Source organism: Sceloporus undulatus, chromosome 1 (genome assembly GCF_019175285.1).
Source record: "Sceloporus undulatus isolate JIND9_A2432 ecotype Alabama chromosome 1, SceUnd_v1.1, whole genome shotgun sequence".
Taxonomy (NCBI): Eukaryota; Metazoa; Chordata; class Lepidosauria; order Squamata; family Phrynosomatidae; genus Sceloporus; species Sceloporus undulatus.
In genome coordinates this window covers 354560345-354584160 of record NC_056522.1, presented here as the reverse complement: position 1 = coordinate 354584160, position 23816 = coordinate 354560345, and the positions used below count along the sequence as shown (strand labels likewise).

The 23816-nt window shown below is 39.3% G+C and overlaps 1 protein-coding gene across 1 annotated transcript; it reads left to right on the top strand.

Moving 5' to 3' along the window:
* The first annotated feature begins 7646 nt into the window (after positions 1–7646).
* LOC121927076 (alpha-1-antitrypsin-like) lies at positions 7647–22470 on the top strand. Its single transcript, XM_042460619.1, has 5 exons — positions 7647–7842; positions 12367–13053; positions 18218–18488; positions 20017–20164; positions 22222–22470. The coding sequence occupies exons 1-5, from the start codon at positions 7647–7649 to the stop codon at positions 22411–22413; spliced, it is 1494 nt and encodes a 497-aa protein (XP_042316553.1). The 3' UTR covers positions 22414–22470.
* Positions 22471–23816: the final 1346 nt, after the last annotated feature.

The window sequence follows — 23816 nt, the reverse complement described above, 5'->3', positions numbered from 1 at the left end:
CTGTTACAGTGACTAAGGATGGAATCTTTTCTCTGGATGCCTGCCTAGAGTCAATAATGGGCTAGATGAGGGAAAACAAACTCAGGTTGAATCCAGAGAAAACGGAGGTACTTGTGATAGGTACCCCAAGTCCGGGGACGGAGATTTGTCAGCCAGTCCTTGATGGGGTCACACTTCCCCTAAAGGACAAAGCTCACAGTTTGGGAGTACTCCTGGACTCATCTCTACAATTATCATCTCAAGTGGATGCGATGGCCAGGAGTGCTTTGTATCAGCTTCAGCTGATACGCCAACAGCGTCCCTACCTGGACAAAAAGGACCTTAAAACAGTGGTACATGCACTGGTAATCTCTCATTTAGATTTCTGTAATGCACTCTACATGGGGCCACCTTTGTACCAAGTTCAGAAGCTTCAATTAGTTCAAAATGCAGCAGCCAGATTGGTCCCTGGAACACCCAGGTGAGACCATATAACACCAGTTTTAACATCTCTACATCGGCTGCCAATTAGCTTCTGGGTGCAATACAAAGTGTTGGTTATTACCTTCAAAGCCCTATATGGCTTGGGCCCAAGCTACTTGATGGAATGCCTCTTCCTACATAATCCGCCCTGCACTCTCAGAACATCTGGAAAAAATCTATTAGATTATTCAAAAGTCACGCTAATAACTTCCCATAGAACGTATATAGCCATACCCCCCAAGATATGAAACAAGTTGCCGGAAGAGATCCGATTTATTACCGCCTTTGTATGTTTTAAATTTTGTATGTTTAAAATTTTTAATTTTTTGCTGTTGAATCAGGCTATTTTAATTGTTTTTTAAAATGTTGTTTTAATGTGTCTATATTGTGAGCTGCCTTGGGTCCCTTTTTGGGAGAAAGGTGGGATTAAAATAAAATAAATAAATTTCTCTTGAGATTAAACAGTTTATTTTTGGCAATATCTCACATATGCTTCTTCCTAGGTAATCTCTGTTTGGTTGTTTCCCTCAGCATGGAGAAGGAATAAATTGGGTTACCTGTCCAGCTTCCAGCACAGCTATGGGTAAAAAGTCTTGCAATATATGTATAGTGAAGGTCGCTGCACAAACTTTGCTTCATAGCATCATAGAGTTTGAAGAGACCAAAAGACATCCAGTCTGACCTCCTGCAGCAGGAATACCATACAGTATATACTCATGTATAAGTCGTTTTTTAGCATCTCATGTATAAGTCGAGGCAGTTTTGAGGCCAAAATCATGGATTTGATTACACACCTGGTATAGCAAGGACATGTACAAAGATCTAAAGGGGGAAACAAAGCCCACTTCCCTCTCTACATCTCCTCTTTGACACCTCTCTCACGGGTCATAGTATCAGCATGGGGAAACAAGTCTGGGTGCAACATACACATACACACCTCTGCATCAGCATTTCCCGGCTTATGGCTTGCAAAACACGGGGCACCAGCCTTGCTTTCTCTCTGCCTTTAAGCCCAGCATTTCCAGACCTTGCTAGCAAAATAAAAAGAGGACACCAACCAGCCTTGTTTCTCCTTCTTTTAACCCAGCATTTTCAGCCTTGCTAGCAACTAAAAAAGAGGACACCAACCAGCCTTGCCTTTCTCCTTGCTTTTAACCTCAGCATTTCCAGGACCTGGCTAGCAAATAAAAAGAGGACCACCAACAGCCTTGCTTTCTCCTGCTTTACCTCAGCATTTCCTGGCTAGCAAAATAAAAAAGAGGACACCAACCAGCCTTGCTTTCTCCCTGCTTTTAAGCCCAGCATTTCCAGACCTATGGCTTGCAAAATGGGGTCCAAGCCTGGGCATGCTCCCTCTCTCTGGGTCCCTTCCCTCAGCAGCTACTAGTTAGCTCCAGAAGGGATGTAGCCAGGATTTTGGGAAGGGGGGGGTCCAGACTAAGTGCCACCATTATAATGGGGTTTGGGTGCAGCGGTGTGGCAGCACACACCATTCATTTTATCTAACAGAAGGGGGGGATCCAGACCCCAAGAAACCCCCCCTTGGCTACATCCCTGGCTCCAGCTGTGAGGGAAGGCTGAAGGATCTCTCTCTCACACACACACCCTTGGAGAGAGGAGAGGCTGCCGGCGCCGGGACTCAAACGGGGAGCTGTTTACATGGCTACAAAGGAAGGTGGGCACTTTTTTAATTAACTTTATCAGCAGTAGTAACCTATTGCCCTGTACATAAGTCGATCCTTGATTTTGGAGTCCATTTTGGGGCATAAATTTCTCGACTTATAGTCGAGTATATATTGTATACAATAAAAGCACTCCCAACAGATACAGTAGTAGTAGTAGTAATTTCTTACCCATCTCTCCCCATGGATCAAGGTGGGGAACAACAAGAAGAAACACCTCTTCACTTAAAACACATCAGTTAAAATACATATCATTTTAAAAGGACAAATAAGATTTTCACATATTAAAACAATCCACATTTATAATTAATTGTTTAAAATTCAGAATTTAAAAATCATATTCTATGGATAAGCCTGCCAGAAAAGACTGGTCTTTAAAGCTCTTTTAAATTCAGACAGCATATTGAGCTGTTGAATCTCTTCCGGCAGATCATTCTACAGTCTAGAATTGGCTGAAGAAAAAGTTCTCTGGCTGACAGTTGCCAATTTAATCCTGGCTGACTGGAGTAAATGTCCACCAGATCTCCAATTTCCTTCCTTTCCCCACAATTTTCCCTAAGGCTCACGTATACCTAGGATTTTGGAATCTATTTTTGGGCTTAATTTTTTTTACTTCTAGATGAGCTACCCTCCTTTGGACACACATCCCTCTTGGATTGTGCTGGCCTAATATTCCAGATGAGGTCTGACCAAAACAGAATCGAGTAATACTATTACTTCCCTCAATATAGACATCATACTCTTATTGCTGCAGCCTAGAATCACATTGGGGGTTTTTTAGCTGCTGTATCATACTGTTGACTCATGCTCAGTTTGTGGTCCATTAAGATGCCTAGTTTCCTTTTGCATGTACTGCCTTCAAGCCAGGTGTCAACCATCCTATATCTCTGCGTGTGTGTGTGTGTGTGTGTGTGTGTGTGTATATATATATAGCCTAAATGCAGCACCTTACATTTCTTCCTGTTAGTTTTGTTAGTTTTGACCCAGGTTTGTAATCTGTAAAGATCATTTTGACTTCTGATTATGTTCTCTGGGATATTAGCTACTCCTCCTAATTTGGCATCATTTGCAAATTTCGTAGGCATGCCCTCTATTCTTATATCCAAGTCATTGATAAACATGTTGAATAGCACTGGGCTCGGGACAGAACTCTATGGTAACCCACTAGTTATTTCTCTACAGGATGAAGAGGAGCCATTGGTTAAGACCCTTTTGGTTTGGACAGTCAACCAGCTACAAATTGACCTAGCAGTCCCATTGTTTAGCTCGTATTTTACTAGCTTTTTTGCAAGGATATCATGGAGGATCTTGTCCAAGGCTTTACTGAATGGACTTTGAGTTTTTTCTTTTGCTGGTCTAAGACCTAGCCTAGGGCTGGAGAAAGTAAGGCCTGTGAGCCACATGCAGACCCAGCCTCTTTTTTTGTGGCTCCCCAGGGGCCATCCAGTCCAACCCCCTGCCATACAGGAATTCAAAATCAAAGCATCCCCAACAGATGGCCATCCTGCCTCTGCTTAAAGACTGCCAAAGAAGGAGACTCCACCATTCACCACTCAATCTCCCCCACTTACCTCCATTGCCCCAAATCAATCAAAACTGTCTGGGGAAAACCCTCAGCAAATGAAAACTGGAAGTGATTTATGTGTGTGTCTGTGCCTTCAAGTCCCTTGTTGATCTATGTTGACCCCATGAATTTCTTAGGGTTTCTTAAAGCAAGTAATGCCTGGAGGTGGTTTTGCCAGTTCCTTCCTCTGAAAGGTAGCTTACAGCACCTATTCATTGGCCATTCATGGTATATTTCTTCTATTTTTCAGTTTTTGCAAAAGTTACTTGGGAAATGTCCCATACTTTTTGGGAGCGCATGAGAGCTGTAGTTTCTAACTCTGCTAATTTTACTACTGCTGTGTCCACCACTGTTTCTGTCACTACTGCTACTACTGTGTGTGTGTTTTCTGTGTCTTCAAGTCATTTCCAACTCATGGCAACCCCAAGACAAACCTATCATGGGCTTTGCTTGGCAAATTTCTTCAGAGGAGACTTACCATTGCCATCCTCTGAGGCTGAGAGCATGTGACTTGCCCAAAGTCATGCAATGGGTTTCAAGGCCAAGCTGGGAATTGAACCCTGATCTTCAGAGTTGTAGTCCAACCCTCAAACCACTAAGGCATGCTGGCTCTCACTACTCTACCTTTGTTCTATTCACACCCATCTTCCTTTCATCCTGTGTTTGTTGTTGGCACTTGGTGATGTTTCCAAAGAGAAGAAACATTTTAGGATCTGGGAGTGTCAGAAGAACCATCTAACTCCTGGGTAATGCTTCAGAGATACCATTGCAGCCACACCTTGGGATTGAGCTCTGCTTCCTACCCAGCCCAGAATAATTTGTAGCACCTTCTGGACTCACATGATATGGGTTTCTTTGTTCGTTTGTTTTGAAAATGGTGATTATATTTATAACATCATTTTCATTTGGCCTCTTTTATCTCCCAAACCATTACATTACCAATCATTGTGAACCTCAGGAGGACATGTGTATTAATACAAGGGGAATGTTGCAAACTATTTTGTCTTGATAAATATTCCAGAGACTCCAGAGTTGTTTATGTATATATATATATTTTTCTACAGCAGAAGACACTTTGCTGCACTATCAATAGACTTGGCATCTCTTCTGGCCACCATGAAAACACAGCTCCTTCAAGCTGAAGCTTAGTGTTTGCCAAAGGCTGCTGCCTCCCTCTTTAATTAGAGCTTGGAGGAGATGCTATGGTTTCAGTGGGAGAGCATATAATGAAATTCTCACTGCATACATGTGCACGCTTGGCCCATCCCTGGGTTTGGCACATTTTAAGGATGGGTTCTATATTTCATGAAACAAAATCCTCTTTCCAAGTTTCCCACAGTTGTAAATTGTGGTTCACTGCCACCTGTCATAGCACCATGAAAATCATTTATGTTTCCTATTAAGCCATGAGAACATAAAAAGAACTGTGTTGGACTAGACCTGTGGCTTTTCTAATCCACATTCTGTTCACACAGAATCATTGCCCCAAAGAAAGCCCACCAGCAGGTGATGAGTTAAGCGCATTCTCTATTTCATGCTCTGTGATGGACTGACGCCATACTAAGTGTACTACTGGAGGACACATATAGCTATCCTGACTAATAGAAATTGATGGTCCCATCATCCAATGCATTTTAAAGTCATCCATGTTTGCAGCTATGACTACACCCTGTAGCAATGATCTCCATCGTTTAACAATGTGATATGTGAATACTTTCTTTTATTTGTCAGGAAGCTTCCACCATTTAGCTTTAGTGGATAAACCTGGGTCCTAGCATTGTAACTCCACACCATGTATGTTATACGTTTTGGATCTGTGGATAATTACCATAAAAATAAATCTTCAAATTAAATGGGACATTCTCTGTAATATTCCCAGAGGATACTAGCAATGGAAACTTCTTAGCTTTCCAGTGACCTAATATTTGCTTGTGGTCTTCCAAATACATCGTATGTTTACATGCCAAATGCACCCTAAATTGAGCCTGTTTTAATTCTCTGTGGGAGAAATGAATGGCTGTGACAATAGCAAGCATAATAACACACTGCTCAGTGTTCAGTGCCAGTATATAGGGGATTCTCTTTTCCCACCCAGTGATTTTGTCCCATCCTTTTAGTGTGTTTCTAAAGAGCAGAACTAATAAGTTGTTAGACAGAGGAAACACCTTTGCGTGCACCTCTTTGCGAAACAATATTTTGCACTTACTGAAGGACAGAACTGCACTCCAATTATCACATGTTGATTGTTTCTTCAGCAATAATACTGGGGAAAGTTGAAAGAAACAGTAAAAGAGAAAGACCTAATTAAACGCTGGTTTGACACAATAATGGAAACCACAGCCCTGGTTTATAAGGCCTATGCAAGGCTATTGATGATAGGATGTCTTGAAGCTATCTCACTGATACAGTTGTCATATGATGAAGTTGACTTGACAGTACATATCAACAATGTCTTATTTAAAAATGTGAGGACTCTTCATAATTCATCAATCATTGTTTTCAATTTCTCAAAGCTCCCATTCCAAATCAAGAGTTTGCATTTTAAAAAAGTTTATTAAACCTATTAAGTGTATAAGGGTGGGACTAGATACTATTAAAAACACAGAGCTGATGTCTTCTGGATGGACCTTGTGATTACCAAAGTAATTCATAATACCTGGGCTTAATTGCCTTTAAAAAAAATAAAAAATAAAATCCTTTTGTTTGTAATGAGTTGGAAGATTGCAACAACTGAAATGTGGATTGATTATTTAATTATGTATTCAGGAGGTGTTCATCTTGATGAAAATTGGGTTCCCAATCATCAAGGAGACAGACAATCCTGTGTCATTATGCAAAGTCACATGTATATTCAGAAGAGCTCAATGTCCAGTAAAACTAGTTCCCTGTCTAGGTGAGTCAGACTCAGAACTAGTTTGCCAGTACCAAAAGGATGCTCTGCTTTCACTCTAGCAACCAAAGGGATCAAGGAGGGAGCAGTGTAGACACGGAGAGAACAGCAGAGTAATATTGACTGAGCTGTAAGTAAAATCTCTAGCAAGATTGATATTTGTATTATTAGACAAGTGTGCTGGACAACTAATAATTCATGAAAAGAGTTTGGCTGAAATGCAGGCTTGTCTGTAAATTTATTTTATAAGATTGTATGGTTCTAATATTAGGAAGAGCCATCTGAATTCTATCCCAATATTTTAAGGAGCATTAAACGATTGGAGACTACAGATTTAGTATCCCTTATCTAAAATTCTTGGGGCTACAAGTGGTTTGGATTTTGGATTCCCCCCCTCCAGATTTTCGAATAAATGTATGTATATACATAGTGAGATATTTTGGAGATGGGACTGAAGTTTAAACATGGAATTAATTTATGTTTCTTATACACATAGCCTGAAGGTAATTTTATACAGAATATTTTTAATACTTTTGTGCATAAAACAAAGTTTGTATACATTGGACCATCAGAAAGCTTGGCCTTAATCACCCATGAAAAATATTTTGGATTTTGAAGCATTTCAGATTTTGGATTTTCAGATCAGGAGTGCTCATTCTGTACCAGCTTTCATAAAATATCTCAGAATGGTGTACAGAAAAGAGCAACATATAAACAAATAGCAATATAAAATATACAACATTAAAATAATAAAGCAAAATATAATAGTGAAGCAGTGATGCAGGACAAACTAAAAGGCAACATAAATTAGTAGGATAAAAACCATCAGAGGATGAGTATAGAACAGGCCTGGCCTAATAAAAGAGACAATTTTACACACAATGTTTTTAATGATTTGTGCTTGAAACACATGTTCATGTACACCGAACCATCAAAAAAGTGTCAATATCCCAGCCACCAAGTGGACAATGTTGGAGTTTGGAGTTTTGGGATTTCATAATTCTGGATAAGGACTACTGAACCTATAGAATTTTTTAATATAATAAAAATGTGCACTTTTTGGAATATAAGCAATAATGGAAACAATGTATCAAAAATAGAGCAAGAGAATCAGAAAGAGAGGGAGAAAAGGCATGTGATGCAATTTAAAAGAGATAGTGAAACACAAAAGAATGTAAAGATTAGTAGAGAACACAGACAGAAACATCAGAGATTTTTCCATCTCCAACAGAAAGTCTGGACAAGTTAAACAACAACAACAACAACAAAACACAGAAGGAAACATTCTGTGACATATTCTGAGCATAGGTTCTGGTCTGAGGTTACTTGAGAAGTAAATGTCTGAAGCAAAAAACAGACAAAAATAGAAATTGAGAAATATCTGAAGGAGGCAAATTTGTTGGGTTATAGAGAAAATAAAAATAAGGAAGGATATAGGATCTTTTCACACCACACAATTATAATACTATGATCCCACTTTAACTGTCATGGTTATATCCTAGAGTATCCTGGGGCTAGTAGCTTGTTGAGGCACTCAGGCTCTCAGCAGAGAATTTTGCATATCCCTCTCTTAACTGCAAGTTCCAAGATTTCATATGATGGAAGGAACCATGGAAGTTAAAATGGAATTATACCACTATAATTGTGCATTGTGAAAGGGACCCTGGTAAGTATGATGAGGTGTATAGCTTTAATCCCATTTCTTCCTGTCCCATCATCTGTGGATAACTAGGCAATGGTCTTTATTGTCTTTTGCCCATATTTTAATTGTGCTAAAATTGAAACTATGGAGTGTTTTAGATTTTGGAATATTTGCATATACATAATGAGATATCTTGGTGATGGGACCCAAGTCTAAACATGAAATTCATTTATTTTTCCTATGTACATTATACACATAGCTTTTTTTTTATGCACAGCATTTTAAATCATTTTGTGCATGAAACAAAGCTTGTGTGCACTGAACCATCAAAAAGCGAAGGTGCCTAAACATTCATACACCACAGTCATACAAACCCATCCTTGCCTCAATTAGATCCAGTTGCCAAACCAGAACAGATTGTGCATAGATAGGAGGAGAACATCATTGCAGTGTTCCATGGCTTCTGGTAATATGGTATTTTCTCCTTAAATACATACACACTTCACATACCAACATACTGCCCTCCTGGACCCAAATAATAATTCCAAGGTTATACAGGCAGCATTCCTATGATCCAGGCTGTTTATCTCTTGGGAGAACATTTAATTTCAGGCTGCCTATCTTGGACCTAACATTTGTCATACATAAAGTACACAGTTTGTATTAACATGCCATTTGGCATCATATATATCATAATGCAGCTTAATTACGGATCATGTATTTTTTGTTGTACTTGCTAAGCGCTGGTCTTATGGTTTTAATGAAAGTGATAAAACAAAGGAAAAGCAAAATATAGTAGGATATTTATTTCCTTGAGTAAAAGAAATTGAAGACTTGAACTTGCCTGGCTTTCTGATACATCAGAATGACAAGAGTGAATATCTTGCCAAAATATATTGATTAGAGGGACACACATTGCTTTGCTGGTTCCATAAAAACAATTCTCACTTTTGACAAAAGTTGGAATGACATGCTAATGGTATGATTGTTTGATGAAACAATAGAGCAAGTAGTATTTCCTGAAGAATTCTATAGGAAAATGTGGTCCAATATCAGCCAAGAATGCTTGAGAGACATTATTCCTGTAGAACAAGGAGATGGAATCAAACACTGATAGAATCAAGGAGATAAGCAGATTTGCTGCTGTGTGCCTTCAAATCATTTTTGACTTATAGTCACCCTAAGGCGAACCTATCACTGGGTTTTCTTGGCTATGTTTATTCAGGGAAGGTCTGCCATTACTTTCCTCTGAGGCTGAGAAAGTGTGACTTGCACAAGGTCACTCAGTGGCTTTCCATGGCTGAGCAGGGATTCAAATCTTGGTCTCCAGAATCCTAATCCAATATCCAAACCTCTACACCAGGCTGCTCTAGAAATGAAGAAAATGGGAATCTGATGCTGTGGTTGTTATTTCTGAAAGAACCTGGGAATCTACTTCCGTGTGGCATTTTTGTGGTGCAGGCTTGAATAATCTCTCTCATAATGCCTGAATTTAATTTGATGTTTTCATGCCTTCTTTTGTATGTAAAATTTGAAAGACTGTGATATGTTTTAAGGTGTGGACAATTTATTACTTGTCATAGTATAATTTCTGCAGTAAACACATATAATCTACAAGTTTCTTGGAAAGACCTAGCTGGCAAGTGTGTGATTTGATGCTGATCACACAGCACAAAGGAACAAGGGTCTATTTCACTTAATTTGTCTTATTGTCACAATTATTTACTCTCAGTTCAAGATGGAAGAGAGCTTCTTTTGTGTGGAGACTGCATTGCAACTATGCTAAATTCTGGATAGAATGATGTTTATTCCTAACAATCCTGGAAAAACTAATCATGGTGGTGGAATATTTTGGATTTAACTACAGACAGGGGAGCAATTTATTTACATTGCATTTTACCTTTTCAGTTCACATTTCCCTTAAATGTGAAGTCAAAAATATTAGGAGAATTGCAAAATGTGCATGTTACACAAAACTGTTTACCAAATGCACATGACTTTTCATGCAAAAATTTAAATATAATTTCTCAGTGAACTGAAACTCAGACTGGGAAAACAATAACAGATAACTTTTGGAAAATCTGTATTTAAGAGATTTTTTTTTAAATGACCAAAATGTACAGAATTTTGTATTACTAGTTTAAACATGGATGTGCACTTTGAATGGAGTGGAATATGATTTATAGAGATAAGCAGCTGATAGGAATGTGTAAACATATTCACACCAGCAGCCTGCCTGTCTTTCTCCAAGATAAGTCCTGCCACCCTCTCCCCAAAATACTAGAAATTAACCATGGGAGAAAACTACTCCAGGAAACAGTTTAAGCTGCCAATATTTTTTCTGGACATATTGACAAACTGAAAACAAACAAATCACCAGGTCCAAATAAAATACACCTGAGATGGGAGTTCTAGTCCCTCATCAAACTTTAAACCCCAAGATCTCATAGAATGTTACCATGGCAGTTAAAATGGAATGATAATGCTATAATTGTATAGTGTGAATTGGCCACTGAACATGAGCAAGCCATGGTTTGCTCCAGCTTGGTTTCTTTTATGTTGCACTGCCTACCACCCACTGAAGCGCTTTTCTTTGTAAATTGGATTCCATCACAATTTTCTACCCAATTGTGCCAGATCCAGATGGAAACATAGAGAGATGAAATCATTAGTTCTGACAGTCAAAGAGCACCTTTCCATATATAAATGTGCCTATCAATTGGTTTTCTTGAGAAGAAGGGGACATACCCTTATAAACATGGTGTCAGCAAGTCTTGTTTGTGAAGTTATCCTTTCACAACCCTCTTTTGTCTATTGCTTTCCCTTCAGACCAGAGAGTGATCCTTGCTGACGCCTGAAGTTATTATTGAGTGAGAGCCAAAGTTTTATCCTTCTAGTAGAGTGTTCCTGAGATTGAGGAATCTTCATCCATGGAAAGAAAGGAAAACATTGACTCCAACTCATTATCTGCAATAGCTCTAGAAAAGTGCTCCCTGTGCTTTTGATTTTTGTTCTTGATGATGAGATTGCTATGGGCATTAGCTTTTCTTTTATTATGTTTTGTTGTTTATGGTAATAATGAAACAATTTCTCTTTCAGCTGTGAAAATCACCTTTAATGTTCACTTTTTCATTTTCTATCAGTCACTTACCCCACAAATTGAACCTGCTTATACTTTTACACCCCTTTTCCAATTGATGAGGATGTTAAAATGCATGCTATATAATTCAGTCTCACAGTAATTCTGGGAGATCCTTTATGTTGAGAGACAGTGTCATCCACTGGTAATAACTTGTAATAGCATTCTGTCTACAAGTGGGTGCTTAGAAGCCCAGCAATTCTGCACTTGCCATAGCAGAAAATATTTTCTTAGCTTAAGTTCCCCTTCCCACTGTATAATATAGAATAAATAATACCAACCTGCTGTGTGCAGCCATTGCAAATACTATACAAATAATGTCAGTGAAGTAAGGATAAGCAGTAAGACAAGTACAGAATAAAGATTTTGCATCATGAATGGTAAAACTTTATTATGCTTTTGTCAGATCAGCAATACTTGGCCACACAGTTTAAGAAGGATTCAGCAAACTAGAATGTGTCCAGAGTAGGGTGGCAAGGATAGTGAGAAGCCTGGATAACAAACCCTATGAGGAAATAGTTTTGTTATTTTTTATGGGTTTTTTGGGCTATGTGGCCATGTTCTAGAAGAGTTTATTCCTGATGTTTCGCCAGCATCTGTAGCTGGCAACTGGCAACTTCGCCTATGAGGAAAGGTTGAAACAGTAGGGATGTGCTCAGTCAGGGATATATATATATATATATATATATATATATATATATATATATATATTGTGTGTGTGTGTGTGTGTGTGTGTGTATGATTAAGTGTTATTCTTGTTAGTGAACATTTTTCCTTGGGGTAAGCATTTGAATCATGTATAATGAATGGTGGTAGTTCAAATTCTATTTTATCAGTGCATGAGAAGCAGGAGATATCATTATGGCCAGGGTTCAAGATTAGCTTATAGCCAATGATACCAAAAAGTTTAGATCAAGTTTCATCTAACAAGAATTTGGTAGAAAGAATGTGCTAATAGAACTAATATGCTTTTCTTTTCTTTCTTAGAGGGCAAAATGAAGATCATATTCTTTTTTTCCTTTTTAATTGCTGGGAGCCTTGCTAAAAACCTTTATCCAGACAATAACAACAATTGTCGCAACAACTACCGATATGAACCATACTCCCATCATGACAATCAACTCAGCCAAAGAAGTGCCCATATGCCAAGCCAGGTACTAGTCAACAGTAATTCTGACTTTGCATTCAAATTCTTCAGGGAGGTATCTTCCAATGGAGGCCCACGGCATTATTCCAGAAAGAAGAACATTGTCTTCTCTCCCATGTGCATCTCCTCTGCCTTTGCAATGCTGGCCTTGGGTGCCAGGGCCAACACTTTAGATCAGATCCTTAGGGGACTGGACTTTAGGCCATCAGAGATCCAGGAACAAAATATCCATGAAGGTTTCCATGACCTCATTTACATGCTAAACAATGGAGGCTCTGGCCTCCAGGTAGAAATGGGTAATTGCCTCTTTGTACAAAACAAGCTCCATCCACAAGAGCAATTCTTAAATGGACTCAGAAACATCTATGGAGGAGACATTTATATGGAGAACTTTAAGAACACAGCAGAAACTGAACAGCACATCAATAATTATGTTGAAAGGAAAACCCATGGGAAGATTGCCAAACTTGTTGATGAGGTGGACCCAATTACTGAAATACTACTGGTTAGCTATATGTACTTAAAAGGTAAGACAGACTTGTGATCCCATCTGCAGATAATCTGAGGTGCTTCTCACACTCCATGTAATTCCAAGGTGCAACCTATGACAAATATATGTATGTCTATTGCGTTTGTTTATAAAGCATGGAATGTTCTTAATTACAATGACATCTGTGCTATTTCAGAGAAAATGTGAAAGAAAGAAATAATATTCCTCTTCAGGAAAAAGTACTTGAAAATTTTCAGGAATACTATGTTGATAAAATTAAACATGCTAGCTTTTCAGCACATTAATATTATTATTATTTGCATAACTCCTCAGTCCTCCTTTCTACTATCTCATGAAGTAAGTTTTTCAGTTGAATCTAAATAAGGGTTGGGAATATTGAAAAGGAATGGTTTTCACACAGAATAAAAAAAGGAGAGACGATGGCTTAAAGAGAGACTAGAATTATTGCTGTTTTTAAATAGCCTGTATTTGCAAGGTTAAAAACACCCTACTGTATATACTCAACTATAAGTTGACCTCATGTATAATTCAAGGGTGGGTTTTGGGGCCAAAATTATGGATTTTGATATGACCCATTGATAAGCCAAGGGTAAAACATAGGGGCATGTCACAAAGTATCTAAAGGATGAAGCAAGGAAAACTGTCAAAATTACAAAATTCTAGCAGGCATAACTGTTTGTGCTCATATTAAAGGCAGGATAGTTGAGTGAATAGGGGAAGGTCAGTGCTTCCAGGACAGATTAGACTCTTGCCTTTCACCAGGGAATAGCCCTGTTTTTTACGAGCATTAAAGTACAGTACTTACATTGACCAGTGGATAAGTCGACTCAAGTTTTTTGAGTCATAGAATCATAGAATCATAGCATTGGAAGAGACCACAAGGGCCATCCAGTCCAACCCCCTGCCATGCAGGAAGTCACAATAAAAGCATCCCTGACAGATGGCCATTCAGCCTCTACTTAAAGACATCTAGAGAAGGAGACTACCACAGTCTGACCTCCAGGGAAAGAGACTCTGCTACACTCCGAGGGAGTGTGTTCCACTGTCGAACAGCCCTTACTGTTAGGAAGTTTCTCCTAATGTTGAGGTGGAATCTCTTTTCCTGGAGCTTGCATCCATTGCTCCAAGTCCTAGTCTCTGGAGCAGCAGAAAACAAGCTAGCTCCCTCCTCAATATGACATCCCTTCAAATATTTAATATTTAAACAGGGCTATCATATCACCTCTTAACCTTCTCTTCTCCAGGCTAAACATCCCCAGCTCCCTAAGTTGTTCCTCATAGGACATGGTTTCCAGACCCTTCACCATTTTAGTCGCCCTCCTTTGGACACGCTCCAGTTTCTCAATGTCCTTTTTGAATTGTGGCGCCCAGAACTGGAAAAAATTTTGACTAAAATTTCTAGACGTATACATGAGTATATACAGTAATAGAATTCACTATGATCTTTTCTAAACTTAATAAACCCCTTTTAAATGAGTTCAGTAAAGGAAGAGGGGATGCAACATTCACTTTGGATGGAGAAGGAGGATAAAATATTAACTAAAATTTCAGATTTTAAAAAATCATCCAATTTTCAAAGTTCTAACTTTAATTGGGTATGTAGACACAACAACTGAAAGATCTCAGGGCTGTGGATTGAAAGATCATTATTCAGTTAGTAGAAATGAAGCATACATTATAGTCTGGAAAAACATAAAAACAACAAACATAAATACTGTACACACATACACAAAAAACCCAGACACCATAATATGTGACCCATCAGTAGAATCAAGAGTAACACTTTTCTTGGACCATACTATTCCTGATTGCATGTTAGAGTATTTATTTATTTGAAACATATACTGTACTCCACTATTCAACAACAAAAGCTTCCAGACGTACAGTTAATAGAAACTATTTAATCCCTAGCTTCAAGCGTATAGCCTAAAAATACATGACAGAAAAAGAAAAAGGGAAGATCTAGACAAGGGAGAGTAAGAAAATGTAGAGCCCATTTTTAAAAATGGGATTCAGTTTTTCATGCCACCCTTCAACATTTTATGTTATTGCAAAATTAATTCCTTTAACACACTCAGTTAATAACATGGGGTTAAGGTTTCTTTGTTGGTTGTTTAGAGCAGTTTGGGATTTAAAGCTTTTAGAGTGATTGATTAATTATAGTCACAATGCAGCAACTTGCCCTTTTCATGCAGACATGCTCAGTGTCATAGCACTTCAAAGATCTAATGAATGAATTCCCAACAGCATACCTGTTAGTCAAGAAAGCATAATTATTCCCATTTCACAGATTAGGAAACGATGGGTGTATAGCTAGATTAAGTGGCTTGCCCAAGACTATGCAGAGAGTCTATGTCAGAAATAAACTTGAAGAAGAGGAGCTCTTCAGGTTTTAAACAAGACTGACTGATCATCTTGGAAAATATAGAGCCCATACATACAGACCAAAAAGAGGCCAGAAGCCACGCCAAAGCCAAGCTCCAGTCCTAAGAACTGGGGAGCAGATTTGGCACAGCTTCTGGCATCTAAAGATGCATGTGTCATTTAAACAGCATACCTCCAAAGTAACCCAAAGCAGATTCATTTTAGTCTGTCTGTACAGGCCCATACTCTGTTATCTGCTATCTTGTTATTTGCATGTTTTCTGATCTTTTGAGTTATTGTTATGAATTACTATAATGATGGCTATTGGCAACCTCAAGTCACACCTTTATGGCAAGGAATGAAAAAAGGCAGAGAGAAAGAGTAAGAATATAGTTGGATGCTTCTCAGGAGGCAGGGTATTTTTTTTCTTTTTAAAGATAATACTAGGCACCTGTAATCCTGCAGATGTTGTTGGACTCAAGTCTTTTTCTGTCCCAGGCAATCTGGTCAGGGTGCTAGAAATAGCAGAAGTTGATAAACATGAGAAATCCCACAGATTCCCTTCTCTGATCTCTTGTTTTTAACTGCCCTTGAGTCAGCCCTGACTCATGGTGACCCTGTGGATAAGAGATCTCCAATATCCCCTGTCCTCCACTACTCTGCTTAGTTCCTGCAAATCATACCCATGACTTCTCTGATTGGGTCTATTCATCTGTTGTGTGGTTTTCCTCTCTTTCCTAGCATTATTGTCTTTTCTTATGAGTCATGCCTTCTTATGATGTGGCCAAAGTACAACAGCCTCAGTTTGATCACCTTGACTTCCAAGGAGATTTTTGAACTTGTGATCAGTTTGAGGACCTATTTGTTTGTCTTTTTGGATGTTCACAGTATTCTTAACACTCTTCTCCAGCACCACATCTCAGATGAGTTGATTACTTTTCCTTTCAGCTTTTTTCACTGTCCAGCTCTCACATCTATACATGATGATGGGGACTACAATAGTCTGGACAATTCTAACTTAAGTTCTCAATTGTATATTTGTACTGTTTAGGATCTTGTCATATTCTTTCATGGCTTTCCATCCACAGTCTTCTTCTTTCTTGACTGCAGTTTCCTTTCTGATCAATGTTTGATGCATGGTATGGAAACTCTTTAACTATTTTGATTTTTTCATTGTCTAAGTTGAATTTATGTATTTCTTCTATGGTCATTATTTTTGTTGTCTTTATGTTCAACATTAAGCCTGCCTTTTCACTTTCATCTTTGAGTTTCCTTAGTAATTGCTACAACTCTGTTATGTTTTTTGCTAGTAATATGGTGTTGTCGATATATCTATGATTGTTGATGTTCCTTCCTCCTAGCTTCACTTCTCCTTCATCTGAGTCCAAACCTGTTCTTATAATTTTTTCCATAAACAAAATGGTGGTCAACAGACTGGAAACAATCAGTATATATCCCAGTCCACAAAGAGAGAGAGAGAGAGAGAGAGAGAAAACTACAGTAATTGTAAGGCCATAGCAATAATCTTCCACACATGCAAGATTATGCTCAAAATTATGCACAATAGACTGGAACTATACATGGAAAGAGAAATCCCAGAAGTACAAGCAGGGTTCAAGGACCACATTGCAAACATATATTGGCTAATGGAGCATACAAAGGAATTCCAGGGGTGAAAAATCTCCATGTGCTTTATAGACTATAGAAAGCATTTGCCTATATTGATCACAAAAAGTTATGGATAGCTCTTAAGGTTATGGGAGTGCCACTACATCAGATAGTCCCAATGAGAAATCTGTACATAGGATAAGAGGCTACAATTAGATTGGAATTTAGAGAAACAGAGTGGTTTCCACTTGGCAAAGGGATCAGGCAAGGATGCATTCTATCACCCTATTTGTTCTCTGATCTACATAATCATAATATTTTCTGTGGAAGAATATTCAACGCTGTGGGTTCCATCTGCAGTGTGAAATGTTACAAACTAGACACAGATATGCCACTTCTGTGAGAACTGGTCTAGAAGGTTCTGAAGTCTTCTCCTATTCAAATAATAATCATGGCTCTTGACTTGCCAACTTTCAGCAAGCTTGCTACATCTCATGTTTCTGACCATGACTTATGATCACCATGACAGTGTTCTGGTGCACCAGCACAGAGAGAACACTTTTGTTGTAATGAGTACATACTCTGAATGTATATGTGCAACATAGTTATAGCACATTGATCCCAATTTAACTGTTTTGGCTCTGTCCTATGGAATTCTAGGATTTGTAGTTTAGGGAGGTGTTTAGAATTCTAGGAACAGTGGTTTGGGGTCTCACTAGAGCTCCACAGTAGAGAATTCTATGAATCATAAAATGCTATATGATACAGCCATGCCACACACTTCTCTCCTCACATTCCCCCCATAGCTGGAGACTTAAAGGCACAGACACAGGCGGGTTATAGACCGCCCATACAGTCTCTTTCACACTCTCACTCACACACACACTCACACACACACAAAACCATCTGGAGAACCCCACCTCGCTTTTTGGGTTTTCTTGGCAGGTTTATTCAAATGGGGTTTGCCATTGTCATTTACTGAGGAGGCTGAGAGATGCGACTTGCACCAGGTCACCCAGAGAATCCATGCTGCACTCTGAAGTCAAAGATGGAAGTGAGGTCTTGAAATGTTCTGTGCCATAAATGATTCCATTTTAATTTCATAGTCCCTTATATACAGTACGATCTAGTAGCAATAATATTGTTTCAGTTAATAAAATTGTTATGCCTTCTTAAATTATCCACTAACACTTTCTTTCTTCTGTCAGCCAAATGGAAGAAGCCTTTCAATCCAAAGTACACTGAACCACACAACTTCTATGTGGATCCATACACTGTTGTGCAAGTGCCTATGATGTTCCAGATGGGAATGTTTGAAGCTGGCCATGACGATGAGCGTTCTTGCACTGTGGTGAAAATGCCCTATGATGGACAAGCGGCTGCATATTTTATCCTACCTGACAAAGGACAGGTGGATAAAGTTGCCAGCAGCTTATCATGTGGCGCTTTGAGAACATGGAAAAGAGTACTTAAGAAGAGGTAACTGCTTTCAAGTTTGGACTGTGGTGCCAAGTGATTTGGGGCCTGTATGCATGGACCTAAAGGCCAGTGCTCCCCCCGCCCCGGCCTCATGTCATCCTATCCATTAGCACCATGCTGGAATCAGGCAGACAAGATGTGGGTCTGGTAGATACGACCTGATCCTGGCCCAAATGGGCCTTAACCTGATCTAAAAGGGTGTTTTCTGAGAAGACCCCACATTATGGTCTCTGTCTTGAAAGGAGGGAGCCCGGGCATGTGGTTATGGCCAGGCACCCCCTTTCTGCTGTTACGGACTGTGATAGGGGTCTTCTCAGAAGATGCAATGGTGGAGGTAGGTATGGAGTGTTGGTGGTAGCAGGTCCATGGCAGAGCAGCATGTGTGCTGATGTGTAAACACCTGTTTATCGCTGTGCTGGCCTGTGGACTGACCTGGGACAGGACCCAGTGCAGGATAGCTCTGACTTAGGACCTTTGATTGAGGGTTAAGATGACAATTGGAGGAGGATGTTTTGAAGGCAAAGCTTTAATAAAATGCATTTATAAAGGCATCCTCTTGCCTAGGAAAACTGGTGCCATATCTTTAAGGTGACACGAAATACTGAGATGTGCTATTGTTTTTAAAATCACATCAAGATAATTTGATTTATTGTTCTTGCAACAGATCTATTTTGAAGTTTAAGTTAGGTTGCACCCACATGTACATTAACTTGGGAGTTTATTATTATTATTATTCCATTTAATATATTGGGGGTTAGTTTTGAGTAGATACATCCTGGATTGTTCTGCTGGGCAATTTGTGGGCCAGACATAATTTTCTTTTGATCACAACTAACTAACAAGTCTTTCCTAAAGGAGCAGTATATCACATTCAGTTTCTTTTTAATTAAAAAACAATAATTAACCCTTTAAAGATTGAATTAAAAAAATTCCCATTGGATCAGACCAAAGTCCAATCTAGTTCAGCATTAGATCTGAAGGTTTGAAGCTGCCTTACACTATTGGATCAAGTGGTTGGGCTGTCTATCCATGCTGGAAGACCTGTGGGTCTTCATATCTTATCAGTCTTCATTTTCCATTATCTTTGACCACTGATAATACTTTTTTTGATCTCTACGAAAATCTGGGAAGTCCAACAAAATCTGGTAGGCCACAATTTGCAATGGCCTATACTGACAGGCAGCATCTCTCTACTTTTCTAGTTGGGAATCTTTTAGGAAAGCAGTTTCAACCAACCAGAAGCAGTGTGCCTTCAAAGCAAGATCTCAGAGACCACTCCCAGCAGGTTCTAAATCAGGTTTTATCTGTTATGCTATATCTCAGAGAATGCCCTTCCCCCTTTTTTGGCTAGAAATTTTGAATGTAGGAGGATGTTCCAAATTACTACAACCCTTTGTATTCCAAAGGAGGCATGGTCCATACTGTCTCTGCTGTTCAAGTAAAACAAGCCTGTCTTGCACTGGTTTTCTCATGCAGTTGACCATTCTTTTTTCCTTTTTCTGTTTTTTTATTTATTATTATTATATAGCTCTGTCAATGTCTATCTTCCAAAATGCAAGGCTACTGGAGAGCTTAACCTGAAGGACATAATGTACACTATGGGTGTGGTTGATGTCTTCACTGACAGAGCAGATCTGTCTGGAATCACAGGGCAGCCACAACATCGGCTCTCAGACGTAAGTTGATGGTATTCCTCCTCCCTTGTGTAGAATCAGGAATTAAGGTTTTGTGTTGTTGTTTTTTAAAAAGCAGGTGATAACTTTATTCTCTTTGTACATTTAGATAGCTTTACTGCTTAATCTCTCTCTCACAATTATACACTGCTTTCTCCCAATCATTTTTGTCCCTCTACTTCCATTTAATTTTAGAGATCTGTCTAAAATCCCCACCCCTCATAACTGAGGTGAACTCCCAAATGAAACAAATAAAGAACAGCCCTAATTTTTACATGTAAAAAAAATTAGTGCTGTCTCTAGGAATATTTTGGAAGCGGGGAGGGAACATGGCATCCTCATAGGGCTCCTCTTGTCTGGAAATGGTGAGGCACAAAAACTTTGAAATCCCTTTGGTGGTACCTTGGACACTGTGTAAAGTAGAAAAAGCGATACTATCAGGTTTGTGGGTTCTATGATAGTCTTGAAAGTCTAGCAAATACACAACATTGCCACTTTCTGGAACTGCCCCTGATACAGTTCTTTGGGCTGCTTTGTAGAATGAGTTTTTAGATACTGTGAAAAGATTCTAAAGTAGAAACAAAACAAGTATAAAAATATCCTGAAAAGGACAATGATTTACCATTTTTCTTGACATGGGTCCTCTCATGACTGTGTCATATGACAATCCACTCACATGGCAGCTATTATCTTAAGGAAAGATACTTCTTGGAGAATTTTATACCTCAAAATCAATTTTTTTTTAAAAAAAAAGTCCATGTAGGACTTCACCCCTTTCTTTGAGAGGCCATAACATCTAGGGACAAAACTTTGTTGAAGCTTATAGAGAATACAACTTTTGGTCAACTTGCTGACCAGATAGTGAAAAACTTGGTCCAAGATCTTTGGTAATGGTGATGGGGTAAAAAGCCTTGCCAGTATACTTATTAGGAGGACAGAAGAACTATGGTGAACTATGGTAGTGTCCTTTCCCACCTCAGTGACATGATGGTTGCCCATTGTAAGACCTCCTGCTACAGCAGTCATTGTTGCCACAGTTGCTTCATTCCTGGCAAGTTTGCTTTAAGAAAAGAGGCAAACAATTTGAGTTGCTTGCTGGGTATGGTGAGGAGGGAAGAGGTGCTGGCAGCTGAGCCGTAGTGAGTGCAGTGGCAGTGGCAGCAGTAGCAAAAACAGGGGACCGGCTCACTTATGCCACAGCCAAAGAGAATGAGATGCCTCATTGCACAGGAGGTGTATTTACACTTACAACATTTGATCTCACTTTAATGGCTCAGGCTCCATCCTACTGAATCCTGACATTTGTAAGAAGATGAGAAACATAGAGCCCTATCACACTACACTGTTAATAATGCTATATTCTATCTTAGCTGCCATGGCAACTTTCTGTGGGATTCTGGGGTTTGTATTTTAGTAAGGTTTCTCAATAGAGCTTTCTGACTGAGAATTCTAAATGACCCTCCCTAAATTGTAAATCCCAGGATTCCATGCCTTGTTGCCATGCCAGTAAAAGTGAAATGTGGTGCTATAAAATATAGTGTGATAGAATTCTTAGAATTTTCTGCTAGAGGGCCCTAGTGCACTAGAACGCTGGAGCAGAGAATTCTAAGTCACTCACCAAACTACAGATTCTAGGATTCAGTGGAATCCTAGAATCCTCAGCAGTTAAAGTGGTATCAAACTGCTATCACACTGTACAGTGTGAATGTGCCAAGCTATTCTAGAGTTTTATTTAGTTTTAGTTTTATTTATTCTGAGTTTTATTCAGAGGTGCTATCCAAGGTCCTGAACTCTATCCTCCAAGTTATTCAGTACCATGGACATCTGCTAAAGGCTAGATTACAACCTCAGATCAGATTCACCATTGCCACCAGCTACAAAAGGATTGTGCAAACCATATTGCCCAATGGGATCCTGGCAATGAATTTGCCAATTGCACAGAAACTGAGCATTATAATCAGACATATTTGCAAGACATTCATTAACAGTCTGAAATAATGCATTCAGGATTTACCTTTCCATAGATAGACATGATTTTCAATTTTTATTTCTTTTCGTAGGCCATTCATAAGGCCATGATGTTGATAGATGAGAGAGGAACAGAAGCCTCTGCAGCCTCTGCGATGGACCTGGTGCCAATGTCTACACCTTCTATTATCAAGTTTGACAGGCCTTTCATAGCTATGGTTGTACATGAAAATACTGAGAGTATCCTCTTCATGGCAACAATCTCAAATCCTGCTGAGAAGTAGAAAAGTCAAATGCACCCAATGATGCTTTTTTGGCATGTGTTTAAGAAATATTGTCGGCTTATTCCAAACTGTCCAAGTTTCCTATTGTCCCCTCAGATGAGTGGCAGTATTGGGTTAGTGAGGGAGAAGAAGAAAGACATTTTACCCATACAAAGTCAGAATTTGGATGTTCTCCCAATACTGTACCTTACAACGTAGTAGCTGATAGACTATTCTGCAAACCTTTTTGTGTGTATTAAGTGTGGAATCCTGTTGGTGTACCGGAGGTGCCATGCTGCTGTGTGCTATCTAGAGTGTTGTGCGGCATCATGGCACCCTGGGGGCAGAATCAGGGCATGCGTCATCAGAACACTGGGGCCCAACTCCACCCACAGGCCAGCCTTTTGGGATGGTCTGTATAGGGCCTAAGTATAAATATTAGCAATATAATTAGAGAGAGGGAAATGCTATAATATCAAAAAGTGCAACCCACATCTGAACAACTGGAGAATAACAATGATTTATTATCATACTTCTTTTATTTACAGTTACCATATAGGTTTTACATGCTCATAGTCTGCTCTAGCAATTTATAATTTACCACTGTACCTGAAACCCTTGCAATGTGTATGGTTCGGATTTTTAAAGGGTCTTCTTTTTGCTCTCTCTCAGCTGCTTGGCATGCTGTATTTTGAAGCAGCCTTTCCCCACTCAGGTATCATCCCTATGTTACTGACAACAAGCCTCATAAACCTTTGGCCAGTATCCAGAATGATGAATCACAAGTTGTGCAAGCATGAATTTTACTATGGCAGATTATAGACTGCCAAAAATATGTATTGAATACGTATTAGGGTTAGGAAGGGGCGGTGCTTCCGCACCCCCCTAACCCTAATATGTATTCAATATGTACAATATGGCAGCGACCGTTCCACACGGCCACCACCATATTGATGTAACGGACGCTCTGCGTCCGCACGTGGCACACCGGAAGTGACACCACAAGTGCACCCTTTGGCACTTGCGGTGCCTCTTCCGGGGCTCGAGAAGGAGCGCAATTTCCACGCTCCTTCCTCTGAGCGTCTGGAAGCCCCGCGGTGTGGCAGCTGTGGCTCCCAGATGCCGCAAGCGGCGGCGGTAGGACAGCACTGCTTCTCGGTGGTATGTAACCCGCCTATGTTTCCTCACTGATTCCCCATTAGAGAGCTGCACTTCCTGCCCTGAGAAGCTGCTTTCTTGTCTAGAAGTATACAGGAGTTGCTTTACATTAGAATTAATCTTAATAGTCCTATAACTGATATCCAACACATATAAATAAACTGACAATACGTATGTCATTTTAACATATAACTGAAGAGGTGGAGTAAGAGTGTAGCATAATAACTCTGAGATTCCACTTCCTATAATTCAGGTAACAGAGCTTC